Consider the following 25,870-nt stretch of genomic DNA (forward strand, 5'->3'; position numbering starts at 1 on the left):
AAGCTCTGTACGCAATGTATTTAGTTTGGGCTGTCAGGGTTTATTTGAAGCTGTCTGCAGCAGACAGTTGGATTTGTTATTCATCCTGCCTGAGGGTCCTAGGAAGGGTCAGCCGGCGTCAGTCAACCATTACGCAGTGCATCTATCAGCTTATTACCAAAGCCTAAAGACTCCCTCTATTAGGAGCCTCTTGGGCTGTTCGTCATTAGGTGTCAGTGGCTCAGGTCTGCAAGGCTGCAACCTGGTCTTTGGTACTTACCACTACAAGGTTTTACCAGGGCTGCCAAAGATATTGTTTTTGGCCGCAGTGTATTGCTTGCTGCAAAGTTTCCTTGGCCCTAACAGTGGCCTTCTATGTCTCCTTGCATGCATTGCTTTGGGACATCCCAGATAGTAATGAGCTATAGGCTGCCCGTGTCCTGTGGTGTGCAATAAAGAAAAATTGATTTTTGTACTTGCCTGTATAATCCATTTTTTGGAGTACATCACAGAACACAGAGGTCCTTAACCCCGGTTTGGGAGTTCATTGCTTGCGTGGGACAGGTAACATATTAAGGACTTTGTTTCTGCCAATGTCCTTTCACTTATAACCCAGGTAGTCATGATTTATAGCGTGCTCTGTGTCCTGTGATGTACTCTAGGTTGGATTTTACATGTAAGTACAAAAATCCTGTTTTTCCCTTTCTTTGCAATTTTGTTTTGTTTTTAATTTAGTTGTGTTTAATTAACATATGGTGTTTTGTTTTTAATTAAAAAAACTATGCTTGTAGAACATACAACTAAGACACAACTGATTTATTCACAGTAGAATTTAAAAAAATATTAGCAGCAAAAGTTACCAGTGAAATCAAAACTATCAGTAGAACCAGAGACCTTGGCTTCTAAATTTACAGTACATGCAAATCTCAACTTTTTACATATTAAGAATGAAGAAAGCTAAATACTATGATTGAGTTGTGATATCTGTTCTGCAGTCTTCTGGATATTGGAAATGGAATCATGTCACTACTCCACAAAAAATAAATTGATTAATAAATCAGAAAAATCTACCATATTGCTCGCAACTCAATTTAATAGCGTCAGTGTTGGCTGTATGGAAAATAACTATGCTCAAGCTACTCAAACACTGATAAAGTTAATATGGAAAAAGTTCATAGTAAAGGAAAATGTCATAATATAGAAGTGATTGCTAACTTAAAAGTCATCCCTGTGACAGCAATTTACAAGTTCCTTGGAAAACTCCATATCCTCATAAGAGTTTATATGACTGCTATCAGCCGTTGACAACTATGGACTCCAGAAGTCAAGTTATTTCTTCCAATGAAGCCTTTTTGGAAAGAGTGATTCTGAGCCCGATAGTGTACATACTAACGTCTAACGATTCCATACTTGGAATGTAAAATTAATCTTTCATTCCCAAAACCCCATTTCTTAAAGTGCTGTTACCCCAACACTTTACCCTGATTTTCATCCATAGTTTTCATCAGTGAACAAAAATGTGCTGTACTTTTGGTTTCATTTTCGTCAATGCCGCTGACAAAATCGTTGACGAAAACGTTTTCGTTGACAAAATTAACATTGGTGTTGAGTGTTCAGGTAGGAGGAGATTTCCACTATATCCTGTGTCCTCATGCTGTTATGGGAGGCGGATCATCCATCAATCAAGATGTGACATGCCACCCACTGTGTTCTTCTTTAGTTACGGAGCATGGAGGAAGAGGGAGGGACTGGGCTGTCATTTAGGATCTGTATACATGCCCACATGTGTGATGTCAATATCATGTGACCTGGCTAGCTCTGATCAACAAGGAAAACTTCTCTCCAGCAATAGAGACCAAACTGAGCATGTGCAGCAGTACTACCCTCTCTGTGTCTTATCTGGCCTTGCCGAGAGAAACCCTGCAGTAGGGGGAGGATCTGTCCATACCGGATTAAAGAGCCTTTTTACACAATGCAGAGGGTTAACCCCTTAAGTTCCACAGTGAGTATAATAAGTATGCTATTCTGCACCTACAAACAGATTTTTCTGTTGTGGGTTTAGTAACACTTTAAATGCATGCCTGTTATTGTTGCAGTCAGTGCGTTGTGGAAAAATGCAGACATGCGACTATCTGCTACCCCTCCTCCTTCCCTGCCAGCACACAACAGACACTAGCGTGCACTAAATCAGATTGTTTTAGGTGTGGCTAATTTGTATGGCCCTTACACTGTATGTTTAGTCTAAACTTTTTGCTGTCTGTCCTGGCTTGAGGGGGGTCCTTTGCTTCCTGTACTAGAGTTGTAACAGGGAATGAGAAGAAATCTCCCAAAATTCTGGTAAATTCCCACCTGTCACCTAAATCTTCAGGTGACAGGCGGAAGGTTTCACCTCACCTCTTGCTCTCATGACAACTCTAACATTTAGGATTTCCAGTTACTTTCTGCCTTGGTGACTAATAAAGGGGCGAAGAAATGTTTTTTTTTTTTTTTTAGCAGTGGCCTAAGGTTGCCAACATCCCTGTGTATATATAAGCAAAAAGGAGGAACCCTCAAAAGTGGGACTTTAGTCGCAACACAAGCTGATGCAGTCATCTGTTAATATCATATAGCATAAAATTACAAAACTTTATTTTGACAAAAAACAATTAAATAAAAACATGGTCAGAAAGGGTATAGGCTTTTCAATTCAATAAAGGGGTGAATCTCCCTAGTGGATGCACAGACTAATAAAGATTCGGCAGAATGTCTTACCCTTCCTTGCTGCATGCAGAATTAAAAAAAAAAAAAAAGATTTTGTCTTTGCACACACTTTGAGTTTCAATGTTCCTGTTTCCAAAATGTTTCTAATATGAACCATTTCTCAGACGCTAATTGTGTTTATATATGTTGCAGTCAGCCAATGAAGAGGGAAAAGGGACCGGCTGCAGCTCCATGTCTGAATGGACACATAGAGCTGTGGCTCGGGTGCCCCCATAGCAAGCTGCTTGTTGTGGGGGCACTCAACAGGAGGGAGGGGCCGGGAAAGGCAAATAGGGACCCGAGAAGAGGAGGATCCGGGCTGCTCTGTGCAAATTCACTGCACAGAACAGGTAAGTATGACACGTTTGTTATTTTCAACTAAAAAAAAAAAATCACGACTTTAGTATCATTTTAGCTTTCGGTATTGACCATAAGCCTGAAAGTTCACAAGCGTCAGAATTTTGTATTCTAAGCATGGCTTCTAGGCCTTGTTTAGCATATGTAAGAACAGTGTGTACAGTGAGCTTTTGCTTTGAGCATGCTTCGTTGAAACCTTTAGGTACTATTCAGCTCCAGTATAGGAATGTTACACACACAACTTAGTTGGAGTGCTGACTGTCACATTAGGCAAGCTGCTAACATTTAGGCTACATTCACATAGGAGAATAGAAACAGACAGTGGATTCCTGCGACAGGAGTATGTAAACAGCTTCGGCCAAGAAGCCTGTAGAAATGAATGACAAGCTGACAGCATCCGCATCTGTTCACATGTAATCATACATAAAGAGATTACTTGCAGATAGAGAGATCAGCCCTGGACACAACAGATTGCAGTAAAAATTACACGAGAATGTACTCCAGTGTAGGGCATGCAAACAGTTTCTCTATTTTTTAGAGGCTTTTTAAAGCTAATTGTATTGTGGGGGCTGACAATAAAGTGGACCTTCCATTTTTACCGAAGGTCTGCTTAAAGAGCTTCAACAAAGTTCTCAAAGGTTGCTTAAATATTGGCAAAACCTTTATGTACTCATTGTTTATACACAAGCGGACAAGGCCTAAGGTTTTATTCTCTGTCAACAGCCTCAATATCTAGGAGCACCTCAGATGACAGTTGCCATTTCTAAAGACTGAGAAGCATGTTTAGAGATACTTGCAGCATTTTAGTGGGTTCACCTCTGTCAGTACTTTTAAATCCCCAGAACTTTTTTTTTTTTTTTTTAGCTGTGTCCAGCTTTGAGAAGGCCATATGACAGACCCAATATATAGTTAGGAGCATTATCCAGTGGCATACTAGATGAAAACTCATATGCAAATAAAGGGAAGTGTAGCCTGCACAGCCTCTGCTATAGCAATCATTACTAACATAGGTAGGTGGAAGATAAAATAACAATAAACTGATATCAATTTCTTATTAGGAATCTTACATAGAGCTATATTTCTGAAAAAGTGAGGACTCTTTCTGTGTTCTCCTTTCCCTTCCATATAACAGAAGGGATCTAAGCCCAGTTGTTTTGTTTGTTTAACATTTTAAAGGAGCTTCTCAGGTTTTCTGAACTTCGATAAGCAAACAACTTTGCAATAATGTCTGCCAGCGTTTGCGGTCAGTAAAATGCATTACTCACCCTGATGACTCTTGTTTTCTGCTTTCTCTTATTTCTTCTTACTGCTGTTTACATTCATGGACTGCACTCAATGTCCATGGACAGGAAGAAGTATGGAAAGCAGCTTCTTGAGACTGATTTCCCAGCTATTCCTTCAAACAGCAGTTGAATATGATCATAACGAAGATACATATAACTACGAAGAGTTATTTTTTTGTTTAGTGGGAGATGGGTTCCAGTACAGTGAAAATCTAAGGGAGGAATAATCAGTTGGAGAAAGGTTGGCAAGGGGACTACACAGTGTGTGTGTAACCTATTTATCCTTATTTGAAACCATGTGGAAGCCATGGCTAGAGAAGGTAGGTGCTTCCTAGCAGGCAAGGCGTAGGACCACTCCAAGAGAGGAGCCTTTGGGGACTCTATAGGTAACAGAGATCTTTGAGATCAAGGAGTGCTATAGTAAAGTGATTTTGATACGTATATTTTCTTTCTGCTTTTTCTTTTTTATTGCTTTCTCCTATTTTGATTAACTAAATAATCTTGATGGTTTGCGGGTTAAATTTTGAAGGGGGGGGGGGGGGGTTGATTTGGGAATAAGTAAATTTTTGGTGTAATTTTGGGCAGCTCAGCAAAGAACAGGCATGGGGAGCCAATAAGTCTTCTAGTATATACCCTTTTCCTGTTTTTCCTTTAGCCTTTCTAATTTTTTTCTTTTTTTTTTTTGTTTTTGTTGTTTCCTTAAACGAGTCCCCTCCCCCTTTAGCCTGACCTAGAAAAGGATAAAGACCCACCGGTCACTGGGCTTTAGGGCCACTACAGACTAAGTCTAGGAGCTGGGAAAAAGGGAGGACTTGCTGCTAAAATGGCATATTAAGGTATTCAGAGGGACGATAAAAAAAAGGAATTAGATGTAATGCAATATCCACAATGATGCAAACCGGAGAAGGCGACCAGTCAATGAACATCGAGCTAATTTAGCCCTCTACTTGTTGGTTTCTGAAGTGGGAAAAAAAAAAAAAAAAAAAAAACCTATTTATCCTTATCATACAGTACAGAACACAGGCTGGATATAGACTCTGGGTTATAGGCTGGTACCTTCAGGTGATTGGACATTGGCTGTGTGCAGGAGAAAGCCAACAACGGCTGGGAAGTGACGTCATTCATAGAGTTCGTATGGTGCTTTCGTTGTCAGCTGCCTCTTCTGCACACTCCCACACACAGAAGCTGACAGTTCAGCGTGGGATCGGATTGGAGCGGCTTCAGAAAAGGTATGTTTAGCGATTTTTGTTTTACAGGGTTAGATAGGTTAGTCTTAGAATGTGGCTGCAAGTAAATTTTTAGAGATTTTAATTTTAAGCTGAACATCTACTTTAAGGGGCAGGTTTGCCTGGAGGGAGCCCATTTCTCCTTAAAGGCACAGGGACACACTGAACACCCAGCAAGGGCACAGTGGCAGCTGTAGGCATTGTGTCCCCACACCAAATCCAGCAAACAAGCTATACATAAAGATGGCAACCACCTCAATTATAACTAGCCTTTGCAGTAAGGTACACATGGTAGGGCAACGAACAACACAAACAGAAATTTCCTACCACACAAAAAAAAGGTGAAGCCTGACCTCTGATTATGGAACAAAGACATGGACCAGTAAGTCGACTTTACCCTGTACTGGACCAATACTGTTATACATTTCAAACCTGGCAGTAAAAAAATCACGCTTCATGCAATATGCTTGCCAACACAGATATGCTCGCTTGTACTGTGCACAAAAACACCTGTATATAATCTGTTCTGTTTGGCTACTTCTGCAACATTTATGCAAGGTTTGTATCCCCTTTATTAAGTAATAAAAATGAGAAAGCACTTGGGGAAACTGTCAGACATCAATCAGGTTTACAGTTATTATTCTGACAGCCTAGTTGATGCTCAATAGATTCAATGTAGAGATCATAGAACGCATGAAGGTAAAAGAAAAAACCTTCAACATTTTAGAACCACTTTAAGGCCTTCATTCAGCATGTAACTCACATTGCTCCTGTGCTCTCCTGTGTCTTCTTGGGACCTTAATATGGTTCTCTGAGCTATTCAGCAGCTGTCTTTTAAAGTGTAACGCCACTTTTGTTGAGAAAAAAACATTCCCCTCTGGGAACATTGCAAGGATTATAACAAACTTTGTTGCAAATTCCTACCTTTTTGTTATTCTGAAGAAATACCTATGTTTTTCTAATGGGAGTGGTTTCATAATTATCATTCAGCTGTGTGCAGAGCTCTAATGAGGAAATCTGCTGGGCCTGCATCCCTTTAGCCGTGTTCCTATTGGAAGTATCTCACCGAAAATTTAATTTTTGTTGCAGGGGATGCCTGATATCTGACCTGTATCTTAATGCAGACTTCGGGGAAAATCAGTGAGCTAATCACACAAGCAGGAAATTATGTTTCTGTGGTGTGTTCAGTACATATTCTGTGTACAGAACAACTCCAGGTAGCTATATTGCATTGCATTTTCAGAGAATTACAGCGGCTGTAGATTGAAAAGGAAAAGTAATTTTTAATAACATTCAATTGCAATATGACGTTTGTCGTAATTGTATACGCTATATTACTTTTTCTTTATTTGCCATGCCCCCCCCCCCCCCCCGAAAGTGGAGTCACCCTTTTTAACCAAAAGAGAAAATCTCTCTCCTGCGCTCAAGTGTCTAGATTCTCAGTGTGTGATAAGGCCAGTAGGCTTTAGTGGTATCTGGCGTCTTGCAGCCCTCTTCAGAATGTTGGGCATTCAAAAACTACAAAGAGGAAACAAAAAGAAGAAAGGGCACACCGACCTAGCGCATTACCACTGGTAGCGTTTATTAAAAAGTAAAATAACAAGTAATATACTCACAAACGAGCTTGAAATACAGGCATGAACATAGACTGCAGGTATGCAGTAACAGACACCAGGATAAAATGGGACCGGACATCAAGTAGATGCGGCAACGGCTAACGCGTTTCGGGGCCGAGCTCCTTTCCTCAGAGCCTAAGCGGGTGGTAACTGCTCACAGGTAAGAGCTCCTCTATATATGTGTGCATACATGTAACCAAGCCTCCCAGTGTTCACCAGCACCAGCCCACCATGGCCACTCCCACTTCCCAAAAGCAAAACCCTCCCAGCTAAAAGGACCCTCTCTGGTGTCACCATGTCTTCATAGTAACACCATGGTAATCTCACATCCAAGAAAAAGCGTGCATATTAATCAATCGTAATTATTGGTATAATAGGTGTACCCAATCATAGTACACAATAAAAGACTTTACCTGCGGGCTAATACACAATGTGGCCATGGTGGGCTGGTGCTGGTGAGCACTGGGAGGCTTGGTTACATGTATGCACACATATATAGAGGAGCTCTTACCTGTGAGCAGTTACCACCCGCTTAGGCTCTGAGGAAAGGGGCTCGTCCCCGAAACGCGTTAGCCGTTGCCGCATCTACTTGATGTCCGGTCCCATTTTATCCTGGTGTCTGTTACTGCATACCTGTAATTTTTTTTTCCACTGTCTGGATGTGGTGCATACTGTGAGAGTTTGCTTCTCAGCTACTGCCTCCTTTTAGGCATCCCTATTCCCTGTTTGTGCTACCTGAAAGTTCTCATAGGGGGCCTCCCTGCTTCTCCCTCCACCATTGCTAGGTGGCTCAGGTAACTTCTTATTAGGGCCTACAGTCTGTTCATTTTTCATGGGCTTTTCTCAGCTTTGCAAGGTTGTCACACATTTGTTAAGTTCTACCAAGTGGATGTTCAGGCCTAATTTGATGCCAGTTTCAGGTGTAAAGGGCTACAAGCTGCTCTCTGAGTCTGTCATGGGTTTCATGACCCTTTTATCACAAAGGAATGTTGGTGTTGTTTGCTGTGTTGGGCTGGTTTTGAACATCCCTTTTGTCATGGCACCATAGTGCTAAGGTATTGTAAGAACCAGAATAGCATCAGTGCAGGAACGTCAGTCCACTAGCAGTTTGCTTGCCATGGCCAGTGACAAGACCAGTGACAGGACCAGAAAGAATGTAGGGGTAGTTTTCACTTCTGCAGAATGGGAATCCTTTGCACAGATCTTTAAACCAGCAGCATCTATGATCCTCTGGGTGCACCACTAAGAAAAAGGGGTGCAAGCTCTGTTAAGGTGGAGGTCCAGGGAAAGAGACAACGTTTTGAGGGTAACCAAAGCAAAAACGCCATTCATACTTATTGGACTTTATAGAAGATATATCACCAACAAACTGTAGAACACCCTTTATATCATTATATACTTATTTTTACAAAATGCAGTAAAAACCCATAAGGTATTATGGCTTAAAACATATAGTCACAATGTAACACAATTTGTCACATTGTCTTCATGTAAGTACATTGGTCATGTCATACAGTATGAAGATTTATTACACTTAATATTACTTCCCACGGATTCGCCATAGGAAGACATTCACCTATATCCTCTGGATCAGGAAGTTTTTCGCTCAATGCACTTCGTGAACTTAAATTCACTATATCAGGAACAGATTCTAATTAATACTGTATCCAAAACAATAATAGTACATCATAAATGTATGTGTGTGTGTGTGTATGTATGTATGTGTATATATATATATATATATATATACGCATAGTATCTCACAAAGATCAGACCATAATCTGCACACTGCATCAAATTGGTCTGCATGGCTGTCATCCCGGAACGAAGCCTCATCTAAAGATGATGCACCAGAAAGCCCGAAAACAGTTTGCTGAAGACAAGCAGACTAAGGACATGGATTACTGGAACCATACCCTGTGGTCTGATAAGACCAATATAAACTTAGATGGTGTCAAGCGTGTGTGGCAGCATCCACATGAGAGGAGTACAAAGGTAAGTGTGTCTTGCCTACAGTCAAGCATGGTGGTGGGAGTGTCATGGTCTGGGGCTGCATGAGTGCTGCCCTAGACCTCATTCATGGTTCCCTCAATGAACTGTATGTCCCCAGTGCCAGCAGCACTCATGTAGCCCCAGACCATGACACTCCCACCACCATGCTTGACTGTAGGCAAGACACACTTGTCTTTGTACTCCTCACCTGGTTGCCGCCAAACACGCTTGACACCATCTGAACCAAATACGTTTATCTTGGTCTTATCAGACTGCAGGACATGGTTCCAGTAATCCTTAGTCTGCTTGTCTTCAGCAAACTGCAGGCTTTCTTGTGCATCACCTTTAGACGAGGCCTCCTTCTGGGATGACAGCCATGCAGACCAATTTAATGCAGTGTGCGACGTATGGTCTGAGCACTGACAGGCTGACCCCCCCCCCCCCCCACTCCTTCAACCCCTGCAGCAATGCTGGCAGCATTCATACGTCTATTTCCCAAACACAACCTCTGAATATGACGCTGAGCATGTGCACTCAACTTCTTTGGTCTACCATGGCGAGGCCTGTTCTGAGTGGAACCTGTCCTGTCAAACCTCGGTATGGTCTTGGCCACCGTGCTGAAGCTCAGTTTCAGGGTCTTGGCAATCTTCTTATAGCCTAGGCTATCTTTATGTAAAACAACAATTCTTTTTTCCAGATCCTCAGAGAGTTTTTTGCCATGAGGTACCATGTTGAGCTTCCAATGACCAGTATGAAAGAGTGGGAGCGATAACACCAAATTTAACACACCTACTCCCCATTCACACCTGAGACCTTGTAACACTAACCACATGACATTGGGGAGGGAAAATGGCTAACAGCCTCAGTGAAGGAGCTTTCCTCCACATTCCAGTCATTTAAGACGCTTTTTGAAGGATTCCAGATTCCGCAACCTTCAACGGCCCCTTTACCTGTCCCAGCTCCTCCGCCAGCGCAGCAAGGTTTAACACCATCGCTGCCGGTCATCCCTGCCAGAGATGAAGGGATCCCTGGAGTTTCCATAGAGGAGACGGGGGAGCAGCCGGGCAGTTCAGCCTCTGTCTCCCAGAGTCAGAGGGAAAAGGACTGGACGGGGAGTCCAGTAGGCCCTCACTCTACAAGTTCCTCCTTAGAGGAGGTGAAAGACCTCCTAGGGGCAATTCACACCACTCTAAGGATTCAGGCGGACAAAAAGCCATTGACACTTCACGACCAGATGTATTAAGGCATGGGTGAACAACAGGGAAGGGCTTTTTCTGTGCATGACGTTCTGGCGGACGCGGTCGAGAAAGAGTAGCTTGATCCAGAAAGGAAGCCCTTCTTCTCCAGGGCACTGAAAAGAAGGTTTCCATTTTCCGAAGATCCAGCGTCCGTATGGAACAGGAATCCAAAGCTGGATGCAGCCTTTTCCCGGGTGTCCAGACACACTGATCTGGCCTTTGAGGACACGGAGGCTCTGTGGGACATTAAGGATTAAAGGATGGATACCCTGTTGAAAAAATCTTGGGTATTATCCGTAGAGAATCTGAAGCCAGCAGTGGCGGTCACGGTGGTGGCCCGTAATCTAGAACACTGGCTTTCCCAGATACAGGCGCACATAGAAGCAGGGACGTCTAAGGAGACAATACTATCCTCCTTCCCCATGCTGCTTAAAGGGGGGGCCTATATAGCAGACGTATCAGCAGAATCCGTCTGTATGTCCACCAGATCCTCGGCCCTGGCAAATTTGGCCAGAAGGTCTTTATTACTTAAAACTTGGCAGGTTCCTTCGACTGGCAGTGAAGGTCGGACAGGAAATGATACACTTGCAAATCCAGGCTCTTCCATTTGACCTATCTTCCTCGCCCCACATTTTCACAAAGGTCATGGCAGAGGCCCTTGATAATCGCCTACCTAAATGACTTACTTCTCTTTGCGGTCTCCACATAACAGTTAACTTACGATCTGGAATTGACAAGACTTTCTGAGGGGCCTGGGATGGCTGTTAAACCTCAAACTCCAACCTGATGCCCTCCCAGCACATTACTTACCTGGGGTATCTGTTGGACTCCACATAACAGAAAGTATTTCTGCCACAAGAAAAGGTGCAGAAGATAGACGGTGCTATGAGACTGCTGCAGGGCAACCAACCAGTTTACAATGAGAAAGGCAATGTTGGCACTGGGGCTGTTAACTTCAGCTATACCAGCAGTACAGTGTGCAGGGCTGCACTTTTGTCCCCTGAAGAGCTTCATACTGAAAGTATGGGACCACAGTCAGTGATGGTGAACCTGTCACAGGGCCGGCTGTGGGTCGTTCCAGTTACCAAAATCGTGACTACGGATGCAAGCGGCAGGGGATGGGGTGCACACCTAGGGGCCTAGCTAACACAAGACACCTGGAAAAGGAGTGGAACTCCAAAGGTCATCAAACTGGAAGGAATTGAGGTCGGTGTACTTAGCACTCAAGGCCTTCCAGGGGGAACTGTGGGGCCACCACATACAGCTATGCTCGGGCAACTCCTCGGTAGTGGCATATGTAAACAGACAAGGGTGAACGAGAAGCAGAGCCCTTTTATCCCTGGCATCAGAAACTCTGGGCTGAGCCAAATACAATGCGCTGTCCCTCTCGGCGGTGCACTTAAAGGCGGAGAAAAACACAGTCGCAGATTTTCTCAGCAGGAGAACACTGAGGGAGAGCGATTGGGTCCTGAACCAAGAGGTCTTCAAGTTTATAACCAGGAAATGGGGGGCTCAGAGCGTGGATCTTTTTGCATCAAAAGAGAATGCGAAAACTCCACTTTTCTTCTCGCTGAACAGGTCGGAAAGCCCTGGTTCTCTGTTTTGAAACAACTGGCGGCAGACCCCTCCTTGATGCTGCCAGTCTGGGAGGATTTTCTCTCACAGTGAATGCTGTTTTGATTGCTGTCATAGGTTTCCTGTGGAAGGGAGGAGCCAGTGTCTCTTATGGCGGCTGTCCTGTAAGACTCCAGGAAAAGATGTTACCGGTAAGTATAACTTTGGGGGGTGGGGTTTCTATATCTGTCACCACAGGGACACACAGGAAGTTATTGTTTACTATGGGTCCCATTCACACTGAAACACAGCCTAGTGCTGCATTTTATTGCAGCACACTGTGCCCTATCACACGGCAATGTGCAGCGCATTGCATCACACTGTGCTGTACATTGCCGTGAATTACAGTATCTCACAAAAGTGAGTACACCCCTCACATTTTTGTAAATATTTTATTATATCTTTTCATGTGACAACACTGAAGAAATTACACTTTGCTACAATGCAAAGTAGTGAGTGTACAGCTTGTATAACAGTGTAAATTTGCTGACCCCTCAAAATAACTCAACACAGCCATTATTGTCTAAACCACTGGCAACAAAAGTGAGTACACCACTAAATGAAAATGTCCAAATTGGGCCCAATTAGCCAGTTTCCCTCCCCGTTGTCATGTGACTCGTTAGTGTTACAAGGTCTCAGGTGTGAATGGGGAGCAGGTGTGTTAAATTTGATGTTATCGCTCTCACTCTCTCATACTGGTCACTGGACGTTCAACATGGCACCTCATGGCAAAGAACTCTCTAAAGGATCTGAAAAAAAGAATTGTTGCTCTACATAAAGATGGCCTAGGCTATAAGAAGATTGCTAAGACCCTGAAACTGAGCTTCAGCATGGTGGCCAAGACCATACAGTGGTTTTAACAGGACAGGTTCCATTCAGAACAGGCCTCGCCATGGTCGACCAAAGAAGCTGAGTGCACGTACTCAGCGTCATATCCAGAGGTTGTGTTTGGGAAATAGATGCATAAGTGCTGCCAGCATTGCTGCGAAAGATGAACAGGTGGGGGATCAGCCCGTCACACTGTCGCACACTGCATCAAATTGGTCTGCATGGCTGTCGTCCCAGAAAGAAGCCTCTTCTAAAGATGATGCACAAGAAAGCCCACAAACAGTTTGCTGAAGACAAGCAGACTAAGGACATAGATTACTGGCATCATGTCCTGTGGTCTGATGAGACCAAGATAAACTTATTTGGTTCAGATGGTGTCAATCGTGTGTGGCGTTAACCAGTTAAGGAGTACAAAGACAAGTGTGTCTTGCCTACAGTCAAGCATGGTGATGGGAGTGTCATTGTCTGGGGTGCATGAGTGCTGCCGGCACTGGGGAGCTACAGTTCATTGAGGGAACCATGAATGCCAACATGTAATGTGACATACTGAAGCAGAGCATGATCCCCTCCCTTCGGAGACTGGGCCACAGGGCAGTATTCCAACATAATAACAACCCCAAACACACCTCCAAGACGACCACTATAAGCAATAACAATAAGCTGAGGGTAAAGGTGATGGACTGACCAAGCATGTCTCCAGACCTAAACCCTATTGAACATCTGTGGGGCATCCTCAAAAGGAAGGTAGAGGTGCGCAAAATCTCTAACATCTACCAGCTTCGTGATGTTGTCATGGAGGAGTGGAAGAGTACACCAGTGGCAAACTGTGAAGCTCTGGTGAACCCCATACCCAAGAGGGTTAAGGCAGTGCTGGAAAATAATGGTGGCCACACAAAATATTGACACTTTGGGCAAAATTTGGACGTTTTCTCTTAGGGGTGTACTCACTTTTCTTGCCAGCGGTTTAGACATTAATGGCTGTGTGTTGAGTTATTTTGAGGGGACAGAAAATTTACATTGTTATACAAGCTGTACACTCACTACTTTACATTGTAGCAAAGTGTAAGTTCTTCAGTGTTGTCACATGAAAAGATATAATAAAATATTTACAAAAATGTGAGGGGTGTACTCACTTTTGTGAGTTACTGTAAGTGTATGTTTTATACATTTCAAATAAAGTTTGTACATAACAAAAAAAAAACAGGGAGCCGTGTGATGCAGAGTCATGCACCACAATGCCCCTACTGCAGCCGACAATGGAGAGTTGCCAGAGCAGTGAAGGCTAAGAGGGTCAGGAGAGTGGTAGGGAACACCAGGTGAAGCGGATGCGGCTCCTCTTGGATTAGGTCTTAAGATCCTAATGCACATATGTACAATAAACACAAGAGGACGCCTCCATCTAGGTGTAGCAATTTATTAAAAAGAATAAAAGACAGCAAAATGCACATACTAGCTAAGTGGGTCAAGGCTTGTCATAAATCCATAAAGACATCTATAGGATCACTGTGAGGCTGCAGAGCTTGGTAGGCAAGCAGCTAGCTGAAGCAGAGTTCTTGGTGGAAGTGCAGCTGTCAGGCTTCAAGCTGGAACATAGGTATGTAAAATACTAATTGTAATTCAAGCCCATTGGATTATCTAGATGTTAAGTGAATGATCACAATGATACTAATTGCCACTAATATTAAGAAAATGAAGATGTAAATGTATGCCCACCATAGTGTGAGCAGTATAAGAAGATACGTACATTAGGTATTGATGAATTGTTGTAAAATAAAGAATTTAGAATGAAAGAGAAAAAAAAGGGATAATAAGAGATAAAGAATAAAATAATGATACTGTTCAATTACGTAGAAAAATGAATGACACTGTGGGGGTTATTTACGAAAGGCAAGTGCACTTGGAAGTGCAGTCGCTGTAAATCTGAGGGGTAGATCTGAAATGAGGGGAAGCTCTGCTGATTTTATCATCCAATCATGTGCAAGCTAAAATGCTGTTTTTTATTTTCCTTGCATGTCCCCCTCGGTTCTACAGCGACTGCACTTCAAGTGCACTTGTAGTGCAAAGTGGATTTGCCTTTCGTAAATAACCCCTTGTATGTGCATAAAAAGAAAGACCCACTTTGATTTAAACAGATGACGCTGAAAATAGTGATGAGTGTAAATAGCTCTACTATATTCATGGCATGAATGATTATTATGGAAATAGACTGATGGAAAAGCTTAGAATGTAAAAAAATCACTGTACTTAATTTCCAAACACTAGAAACTAACTGGGGCCAGCCACGGAGGGAAGAAACTTGACAAAGAATGCTTCTTGTATTGTCTTAGTGTCTTAAAAAATGGTGTGTATAATGGCAGTGCTGTGGGGGAGGAAGAGACCCGAGAACACTGCATGGTGGGCACACAGCAGGGGCTTGAGCAGCAGGGAGAATCGCATGTGGACAGAGCCGTTGATCAGTGCGGCAGGTGGGCGAATTTACTGCAACTGATCTTCTGTGTGGCTCTCCCTGCAACAGCTGGGAGAGGAGGGAGGAGGAGATGCCGGCTTTCAGCTGCTGTAGGGAGAGCCACACAGGAGATCGGTTCTGGTAATTTCTCCCACTGGCTGCACTGATCACCCTCTCTGTCCACAGGCAGCGCCCCTCTCAATGCTGCACCCGAGGCACATGCCCCCTTCCTTAGTTTTGGGGTCTTATTTAGATGGAACTTGTCCTGACAAAACCTTTTTATGGTTAATGACCTTACAAACCAATCAGATCTTTGAATAAGTTGAAGAGGTTGGGCCTTGTTGCTGGAGCAAAATTTAGCCCTTTCTGTAACAAGGACAGTTCTTTAGGCGAGAGCTTCCGTAAGGATATATTGCAGATCGTTAGTGTTTTTCTTTTCTTCTTTCTTCTTTTTTGCCCTTCCTCTTACCTCCTCTGCAGCCTCCAGCCTCCAGGTGACTCCAGGCCTGTGGGCTTCAGGGGAGGAAGAAACCCTGGCGTTCTGCTGGTACTGTTAATGAAGCCAGGGGCAGTAGGGCTAACTGATGGTTTAGTTCTTAGGGTCAATGATGTAGGCAAAGTAAGACCTATTGTCCCCTTTCTTACGTCTTGCGTGGGAAATGAAGATGTTTTGGAGACATGTGTCTTCTCTTTTTCGAGATGTGTCTCAGAGTCCAACAACATTTTTGTCCTTTAGGGGCAAAAGAAGAGTCAGTTCCTCAAAGGTTTTGTGGAGGTAGACTCTGATATTTTGCCTCATCCATCATTTGGGGGTCCGTGAACCTAGCATGATGATCTGGCCCTGCAGGGGGAGGGGGGTTGTCATGGACCCTGGTGCCTTGTCTTTATTTAGTTTAACATATACTGGTCTTGTGAATTTGTTGTCCTGTTGCCATCATTTCATGTTCTTAATTGTATAGCAATGAACCTTGGCCATGTATCAGAGCAACAAGTTACAGAGCAACACGTCTTTAGTAGGAGAGGAGGATTATCACTTGTGTTCTGCACGGGAGCCAGGAATTATGCTTCCCATGTTAAGCATTTAAGGGTTTACAGGCTATTTCACTGAGTTACTAAATGCAAGCACAGATCTTAAGATAATTTAAATACATGAGCCTTATAGCAGTAGTATGTTTTGGAGCTGTGTGCAGTGACAGCAAGTCAAACAAAAGCCATTAAATACATATATTTATCTGGTCATTGTGGCTTTCCATATTCATTGTTCTTCATTGTTCCTTTTACTTTCAATGAGATAATACAATGGCCATTATTCTGTATAGGCATTTTCACCAAAACTTCAAATGGAACTTAAGACTTCAAACAAAAGCATTGCTGGTAGGAAGGCTTTTATTGCAGAAGTGACTGTGTATGTCTTTAACGTATGTATTTTTCTAGTGGATGTCCACTGAGCTGTGCATGTGTAGCCTTGGGGTTAAAACCTGACTACAGGAAGTAAGTGGATGTCTTTAACCAAATAGGTGTCCCCACTAAAAGACTTATGTGGTCAGTAGGACAATAGAGAGGGTGAATCTACCCAATGGGGAAACAGACAGCGTTGATAACCTGATAGTCTCTAACACACCTTCCACTGAAAACTAAAATATAGTTTAGACTTGGCTTTAGACTTGGAGTGTAAGCTGGATACAGAGAACACAAGGAATTATGTAGCATTATTTTCTTTTACAAAAGGATTTATTAATATGCAATTAAACATATCAGGTCAGCAGTTAGATGGCTACATTGTGTAATAGGCAATCGTAAAGCAAAAAAACTAAAATAAATATAAAAAGGAAACGTATGCAGTAAGATTATGCAGGTTCCAAGTGTAACGTCCCAGGTAACAAAGAAAAAAGGGAAGTTCGAAAGTAGCTTTACAAGGTATCCAAGGGGTCACATGATACCTGCAAACAAGAATGTCCATGTGTAGAATCGAACTTATCTGAACAAAATCTTTTGTAATCGAGAGGCTCCCTATTGGGGAGAATGCAACGTGAGAAAAAAATAATAATAATAATAATATAGAAGGCAAAATGTCATTAATATAACCATATAGACCAGGGCAATACCTGGTAGCCTGATAGACATAAGAATTTAATGCATAGAGCATAACGGACAGAAGAAAAGAAAGGAAAAGGAAGGGAAACCCGATAAGAGAAAACAGAACAAGGAGAAAGGAAAAAAAAGGGGGGGGGGGAGTCCACGGGGTGTTCAGTGAAGGAGCATTAAATCGAGAGAAGCATACAGTATCTCACAAAAGTAAGTACACCCATAACATTTTTGTAAATATTTTATTATATCTTTTCATGTGACAACACTGAAGAAGTTACACTTTGCTACAATGTAAAGAAGTGGGTGTACAGCTTGTATAACAGTGTAAAACTGATGTCCCCTCAAAATAACTCAACACACAGCCATTAATGTCTAAACCTCTGGCAACAAAAGTAAGTACACTCCTAAGTGAAAATGTCCAAATTGGGCCCAATTAGCCACCCCCCGGTATCATATGACTTGTTGGTGTTACAAGGTTTTAGGTGTGAATGGGGGGAGTAGGTGGTGCTAAATTTGGTGCTTTTGCTCTCTCTCTCTCATACTGATCACTGGAAGTTCAACATGGCACCTCATGGCAAAGAACTCTCTTTGGATCTGAAAAAAAGACCTGTTGCTTTTCCATAAAGATGGCCTAGGCTATAAGAACATTACCAAGACTCTGAAACTGAGCATCAGCGCGGTGGCCAAGACCATATAGCGGTTTCACAGGACAGTTTCAACAGGCCTTGCCATGGTCGATCAAAGAAGTTGAGTGCATGTGCTCAGCGTCATATCCAGAGGTTGTCTTTGGGAAATAGACATATGAGTGCTGCCAGCATTGCTGCAGAGGTTGAAGGAGTCAGGGGTCAGCCTGTCAGCGCTCAGACCATACGCCGCATACTGCATCAAATAGGTCTGCATGGCTGCCGTCCCAGATGAAAGCCTCTTCTAAAGATGATGCACAAGAAAGCCCGCAAACAGTTTGCCGAAGACAAGCAGACTAAGAACATGGATTACTGGAACATGTCCTGTGGTCTGATGAGACGAAGATAAACCTATTTGGTTCAGATGGTGTCAAGCGTGTGTGGTGGCAACCAGGTGAGGAGTAGAAAGACAAGTGTGTCTTGCCTACAGTCAAGCATGGTGGTGGGAGTGTCATGGTCTGGGGCTGCATGAGTGCTGCCGACACTGGGGAGCTACAGTTCATTGAGGCAACCATGAATGCGCACATGTACTGTGACATACTGAAGCAGAGCATGATCCCCTCTCTTTGGAGACTGGGCCGCAGAGCAGTATTCCAACATGATGACGACCCCAAACACACCTCCAAGACAACCACTGCCTTGCTAAAGAAGCGGAGAGTAAAGGTGATGGCCTGGCCAAGCATGTCTCCAGACTTAAACCCTATTGAGCATCTGTGGGGCATCCTCAAAGGGAAGGTGGAGGAGCGCAAGGTCTCTATCATCCACCAGCTCCGTGATGTTGTCACGGAGGAGTGGAAGAGTACTCCAGTGGCAAACTGTGAATCTCTGGTGAATCCCATACCCAAGAGGGTTAAGGCAGTGCTGGAAAATAATGGCGGCCACACAAAATATTGACACTTTGGGCAAAATTTGAACATTTTCACTTAGGGGTGTACTCACTTTTGTTGCCATTAATGGCTGTATGTTGAGTTATTTTGAGGGGACAGAAAATTTACAGTTATACAAGCTGTACACTCACTAATTTACATTGTAGCAAAGTGTCATTTCTTCAGTGTTGTCACAAAAGATATAATAAAATATTTACAAAAATGTGAGGGGTGTACTCACTTTTGTGAGATACTGTACTGTCAAACAGGGAGGGCTGGGTATATGTAATCCACGGTTGCCAAGCTCTAAGAAGTTTGTCATGCGTATCCGAGAGGATGGCCGTCAACTTCTCATTCACCATGACATCGTTCATATGGTTTTCGACCGCCTCAAAGCAAACCGCAGGGGTTTTCCATGCCCTCGCAATGGTTAGTTTAGTTGCAGTAAAGAGATGTAGGGCCTGTTGCCGTTCCAGGCGTAGAATTTCAACAATTGGTTTGCCAGTAAGGGCTTCATAGGGGTCCCTTTTGAGGTTAACATGAAATAAGTTACGCAGAAGGGTATAGACTCAGAGGGGGGAGTAAGTTGGGATAAAACAAGCCAATCTAGCCGGCATATAATATCACCTATACAGCACTTTATAGGCGTTCTCCAATATAAGAACATTTCTCAAACACTTGGAAAGGGCTATAGTCTAGGGCTACTTTCACACTGAGGTTTTTTTCAGGCGTTTTAGCACTAGAAATAGCGCCTAGAAAAACGCCTCCCAGTGTGAAAGCTGCTTTCACACTGGGACGGTGCGCTTGCGGGACGTTAGAAAAGGTGTGCTTTCAGTGTGAAAGTAGCCATATTCTGCCAGTCCTCAGATTCTAACTGCCTCCCCAGTTCTTTTTCCCATCGGAAATGATAGGGTCTTAATGGAGGCTTTTTTGCAGAAATTATAGATAAATATATCAACGAGTGGGGTCTGGCTCTACATAGGCTCTCAAAAGGGGTCAGAGTATATGGGGTAGGGTGGGATTTAATGAGTTATGGAAAAAAATGCCTAAGTTGTAGGTAGCTATAGTGTTCTCGTAAGGGAATATTATGAGAGTGCAAAGCGTCAAATGTCAGTATCCTAGTAGGGGTAAACAGGGAGTGAATGTCCGTGAATCCGTTCGCAGTCCACCAGGAAAATTGGGCTGGATTTTCGCAACCTAGAGGGAATAATTAGCAATGTCCCATAATCGTACAGAGTGGGCTTAACATGGCCCTACTGTGGCCAGGCGATGGATAGGAGGGAGCCAGGGTAGGGAAGAGACTAGTATAGGATCAGAGTCGACAAGATTAATTGTGGTCTATAGCAGTAGTTGGTATGTTTCATGGAGGTGGGATAGCGGAGCTATGTTCTCTGCGGTATAGTAGGTTTGTAAGTTAGGGACCGAAAGGCCGCCACTGATCCTTCGGGCGTACAAAACCTGTTTACTGATTTTAGGACAGGTGGATTCCCAGATAAACTTCAAAAGCTTACATTGATGTATACAAAAAATATGTGGAGGTACTGAAATTGGCAAGACTTTAAACAAATTAAGTAATTTCGGAAGATAAGACATGCGAATTGCAGTTATTCTACCGAACCAGGACAGTGGTAAGTGGGACCAGGAGGACAACATGTCAGACAATCTTTTGAACAAGGGTGAAAAACTGACCTGGTACAATCCTGCATATGATGAGGTGAGACGGATTCCCAATAGGACAAGGAGGAGAGCCAATGAAATGGAAAGGCTGTTTTGAGATCTGTTAATACTGGAAGAGAGAGTTTGACCGACAGTGCTTTAGATTTGGAAGGGTTGACACAATATCCAGGAGGAGGTTAAAGTTAGCAAAATATCGTCTGCGAATAAGGATATTTTATGAGAAGAGCCCACAACGTCAATACCTTTTATATCTGGATGAGAGCAGACTGCCTCCGCAAATGGTTCCAGAGCCAGAATAAGAGTGGTGAGAGTGGGCAACCTTGACAGGTATGTAGAATTATTTTCAGAAATGCAGTTCTGATCCAATTTAATTCGGTGCCGTTCAAAAAATACCTGCTTACTGAATTTTTGAGCATGTAGCTTTTAGTGATGCAATTTATCACACCAGAAACAATCATAGCCAAAGCAAGTTTATTACATCTGAAGAGCTAACCCTTACCCAACCCTTTAACCAAAACGTAATAATAAATCTGCCTCTAAATTGTACCTGCTAACTCCAGACTTGAAGCTACTCACCTTAACACCAGTAATCAATTATCAAACCCAATGCCAATGTGGCAGTAAATAATGAATAATGCAGACTGCTAGGTGTATACTAGCACAGCATGCTTCAGTTTGAACTATATCTCTCAGAAAAGCCCATTCCTGCATTATTTTGAGCTGTATTTGTGTTTTTTTATTGGGTTTCTAACTGCACACGACTGATGTCTGCATGACACGCTTGTATATTTGTTTGTGTATCAGATGCACCAAGCAGTTCATTGAAGTTTAATGGTAACACATTTAAAATGGAAATTTAGGGCCAATGCACAGCCATAAATATTTGGTTGATAGTTTTGTGGTTCAACAGTCAATAAATGCCAAGCATGACTTGATATATGTACAAACGCTGGTGTGTAAATATTTTAGCAGGCACAATTTTAGATTATTTTCACAGTCTGTTCTTAAGACATTGATGTAGATCTTGCAAGCACTTGTGTCCAAGTGACTACTACTAAAGGCAGAGTCTACTTTTATTTTGACGACTTTACCAATCCCAGTAATATAAGAAGTATCCTTATAGCATCTGCATTCTTTTACCCTTACCCGTGCATTCAAAATGAATCTGCTATTGCTATGAAGTTCATGAACTGAAGCTCCCAGATGGTGCAAAATAGTTCCTCAAGGTAAAGCTCTCAGGTATCATAAAACGTGCAGCACCTCCACCGTATATATAGATGGTCGCTCAACTTACAAGCATGACCCCTGAACCAACAGGACGGCCAAACAAGTATTCCCTTATCTGGATCTAAAAGTCTCCTTATGGCCGATATGGATCCAGGAGAGCGGTTCCTCCATAACAGTAGCGGCCTATGAAAGCAAATAGAAAGAATATAGTCCTGTCTGCTAGATAATCATTTATTAAATAATGCAAAAACACTTACAAGTCCGGCACTTATCTCAAGCGCAAATAACGAGCGCTCTGTATGTACATCTCAAACCAAAAAGATAGCCATGCGTAGCTCCTCCTACTTCATCTTTTGCTCTGGTCAGTACTATACAGTCATCAACATGGCATTTTCAGTTCCTCTAGCTGAAAGCTTGCATATTGCCTTTTTTAACCATAGGCCTCTTTTGCCACTCCATTGCAGTCTTTTTCCTAATGGCTTTATCTTTAATAGCAGGGTCATCCATATTATATTTAAGTGGTAAGCCTTTGTAATTTTTCTAATAGTTTGTGTCACATAGGTCCATTTTATTTTGCAGGACTGTTTTTTCAGCATGCTCTAAAAACATGTGTTCGTATTGGTGCACTTAACAGTAATCCAGCCACTAAGACTGAGTGAATCAACTACAAACTATTTACACATACACCTTTTGAAACTTTATGCTGGACTTGGGGATAATTTATTATTCCATTTACTTGTGGTCAAGCAGCAAATGGTTTTCTTTTATTGCGTGTTTTACTTTTTCATATATATATCCTGCTGTTTGTTTGTAGCTGGAACTCCAGAAGACAAGATGCGGTTGTTCTTGATCTATTACATCACGTCTGCACAGCCCCCATCAGAGGTACTGCCAGTACTATACTTTGCTGAAAATATTTCCAATACATTCATGAATGAATTATGAATTGTTTTATAGTGTCACAGTCTAGAATAAAAAGGAAGCTTCTGTGCAAATGGAAATCTACCAAGGATACAGATGATTCCTCTAAGTAATCCTTTACTGAAAGAAATATGGGAACTTCTATTCTTTACCTCCTTCTACAATTGCACTACAGTTAGAGGGTGGCATTGAATTAAATACCAGACTGGTTTTACAGTGAGGCTCCATGCACATCTACATGTTCCCATAACATGTAAAAAACTGGTGTTGCGCTTGTGGTTTCATTAATCATTAACAGCACCCCACACGTTATTGGAAGCAAACACGCGTTTTGCCATGTGCAAAAATGCATAGTGAAAACGAGTAAGCCACAACATGCCAAAATTAGCTACTTCAATCAATGGGCTGCCCTATGCACGTTGCAGGAAAAATGCACTAAAAATGTATGCTCCCACTACACTGCCGGTGAATGGGAGCTGAAAGTGAAATTGGTGTGTTTTAACCACTTGCTTATTGGGCACCTAAACCACCCTCCTGCCTAGACCAATTTTCAGTTTTTAGCGCTGTCGCACTTTGATTGACAATTGGTGCAGTCATGCAACACTACCCAAATTAAATTTTTTCACACAAATAGAGCTTTCTTTTAGTGGTATTTAATCACTGCTGGGGTTATTATTTTTTGCTAAACAAAAAGACGGAAAATTTTGAAAAAAAAAACTATTTTCATAGTCTGTTATAAAATTTTGCAAACAGGTAATTTTTCTCCTTCATTGATATGCACTGATGAGGCTGCACTGATGGGCACTGATAGACTGCACTGATAGGCACAGATAAGGCGGCACTGATGGGCAGCAGTGATAAGTGTCACTGATAGGTGGCACTGATAGGCAGCACTGGTGATGAGGCACTGATAGGTGGCACTGTGGGCACTGATTGGCACTGTTGTGCACTGGTAAGTGGCACAGATGAGGCAGCAGCTGCTCTCCTTGAATCAGGACCGATGTCCCTCTGACAGCCACCGGTGATTAGCTTTCTTTTTTTCTCCTCATGCTATCCTAGCGTGAGGAGAAAAAATTGCCAATTACTGGCTCTGTTTACATCACATGATCAGCCATCATTGGCTGACAGCTGATCATGTGGTAAGGGGTGGGGATCGACCCCTTACTCTGATCTGTGATCAGCCGAATCTCATTGACTCGCTGATCACAGAGCGTGCCGCGCGCACCCTGCAGGGGGTGCGAAGGCCGCTCGAGCACGGGAGGACGTCATATGACGGCCCCCTGGCAAAGTAGGTCCGCACTGTAGTCATCATTCGGCTATAGCGTGGACAGGAAGTGGTTACATTTTGAAAAGAGAGGTGCAGATTCAAAGCTGACTTGGGTTATGTAAGTAAGAGGTAAACACATTGGAGCAGGGCCCTCTGAGTCCCCTTGTACCAAATTGTAATGTAACTGTAATGTCTGCCTTCATTCTGTTAAGCGCTGCGCAAACTGTTGGTGCTATACAAATCTTAGATAATAATAATACAGTAAAACCTTGGTTTGAGAGTAGTTTGGTTTGAGAGCGTTTTGCAAGACAAGCAAAATTTTTTCATTCATTTTGACTAGATATACAAGTAGCGTCAAGTCACAACTGAGTATCAAAGAGAAGAGAGGTGCCTCTAAGAATGGCAATATGGTTACATTTAATGAAGGTACACCATTTAGCAACTCACATGGTTGATGATTAAAACGGGCACATCTAAGTGTGCAGGCATCTTGGGTAAAGCTACCACATAGATCATCCTCCACACCACCATCAATGTCATCCTTTCCATGCTGTGCTCCACGAGCGCTTCAAGCCTCACTTTCAGATCACTCTACTGCAGGGTAGTCTTCCCGGTCACGATCGCAGATTGACAGCGATGACAGCTGGCGGTGCGGGGGATGGTCTTTGTGGACAGCTTTATCCAAGATGCCTGCATACTTAGATGTGCCAGTTCTAATCAGATCTAATTCCAGAAGATATACGATTACCTTATATATCTCATTCTTTAATGAGACTCATTGTTCATGGTTATATAGCTTAATTCATCAATTGAATTATGTTTTTATATCTTCATCTGATCATTGTTATCCTGGAATACCTTTTTTAGATGGTATAAAATGAGTGTTATCTTGCATGTCTTCTCCGCTTTTTCGTATTTTTTTTTTTTTTTTTTTGTTTTTCCTTTGAAACTCTAATAGAATACTTTTGCTTTAATATGAGCCCAGCTGTAATTTATGGATTTCAATTGTAGCGGAGGGTTTGGAGAGCAGAAGGACTCTTGTTGATGTACGTTTCATGTTATTTCTTATATCCCCCTGTATCAGACTGACCTGGATCAGTATAAGAAGGCACTTGAGGATGCGGGATGCAATTTGGCACCTTTAAATTACATCAAACAGTGGAAGTAAGCTGTACAGTTTTTTATGCATTCTGTAGTTACCATTAACCAAAGTACTGCAGTTTTTTGTTATTACAGTAACATGGTCTGTTCATTTTTTTTTTTCTTTGAATTAGAGCATTTGCAAAGATGGCATCAGCACCAGCAAACTATGGTCTTTCTGCAACTAAATCCAAAGGGTAAGAAATGTACTTGTGTTGTTAGCATGTATTTTACTAGTTGGAGTTCATTAAATGAAATGTCCTAACTTTCATAATTTGTAATAATGTTTTGTAGGGGCAAAATGGTACGAAGTAAAATAGAACAGAGAATGTTCACATTCAGTGGTCACTTCCTTTACCACAATATTGTATATTTTGATAATATATTGCTCATTTTACAACAATAACAGTATTATAGGAATTCAGTCAACATTTTTTCTTTCCTTATTTGCAACAAGTGCAGACATTGCATACGTTCAGGGGTTGTGTCTGTCTGTTACACGTTGACAGTTCTTAAAGTGGTTCTAAAGTCAGAAGGTGTTTTATCTTAATGCATTCTATGCATTAAGATAAAAAAAACCTTCTGTGTGCAGCAGCCACCCCCCCAATATGTACCTGAGCCCCATCTCGATCCAGCAATGTTGCACGAGAGTCTTGGCTGCCCGAGACTCCCCTGATCATTGG

At 42.5% G+C, this 25,870-nt stretch overlaps 1 protein-coding gene across 1 annotated transcript in view; it reads left to right on the plus strand.

Moving 5' to 3' along the window:
• SCFD1 (sec1 family domain containing 1) overlaps positions 1 to 25,870 on the plus strand; it is a 275,000-nt gene that overhangs the window by 205,501 nt on the left and 43,629 nt on the right. Inside the window, exons 16-18 of the mRNA XM_073609415.1 lie at positions 22,674 to 22,744; positions 25,132 to 25,211; positions 25,322 to 25,384. Of these exons, the coding sequence (XP_073465516.1) occupies positions 22,674 to 22,744; positions 25,132 to 25,211; positions 25,322 to 25,384 (214 nt within the window). The remainder of the gene's footprint in view (positions 1 to 22,673; positions 22,745 to 25,131; positions 25,212 to 25,321; positions 25,385 to 25,870) is intronic.

This window comes from Aquarana catesbeiana, linkage group LG13 (genome assembly GCF_042186555.1).
Source record: "Aquarana catesbeiana isolate 2022-GZ linkage group LG13, ASM4218655v1, whole genome shotgun sequence".
NCBI classification, from domain to species: Eukaryota; Metazoa; Chordata; class Amphibia; order Anura; family Ranidae; genus Aquarana; species Aquarana catesbeiana.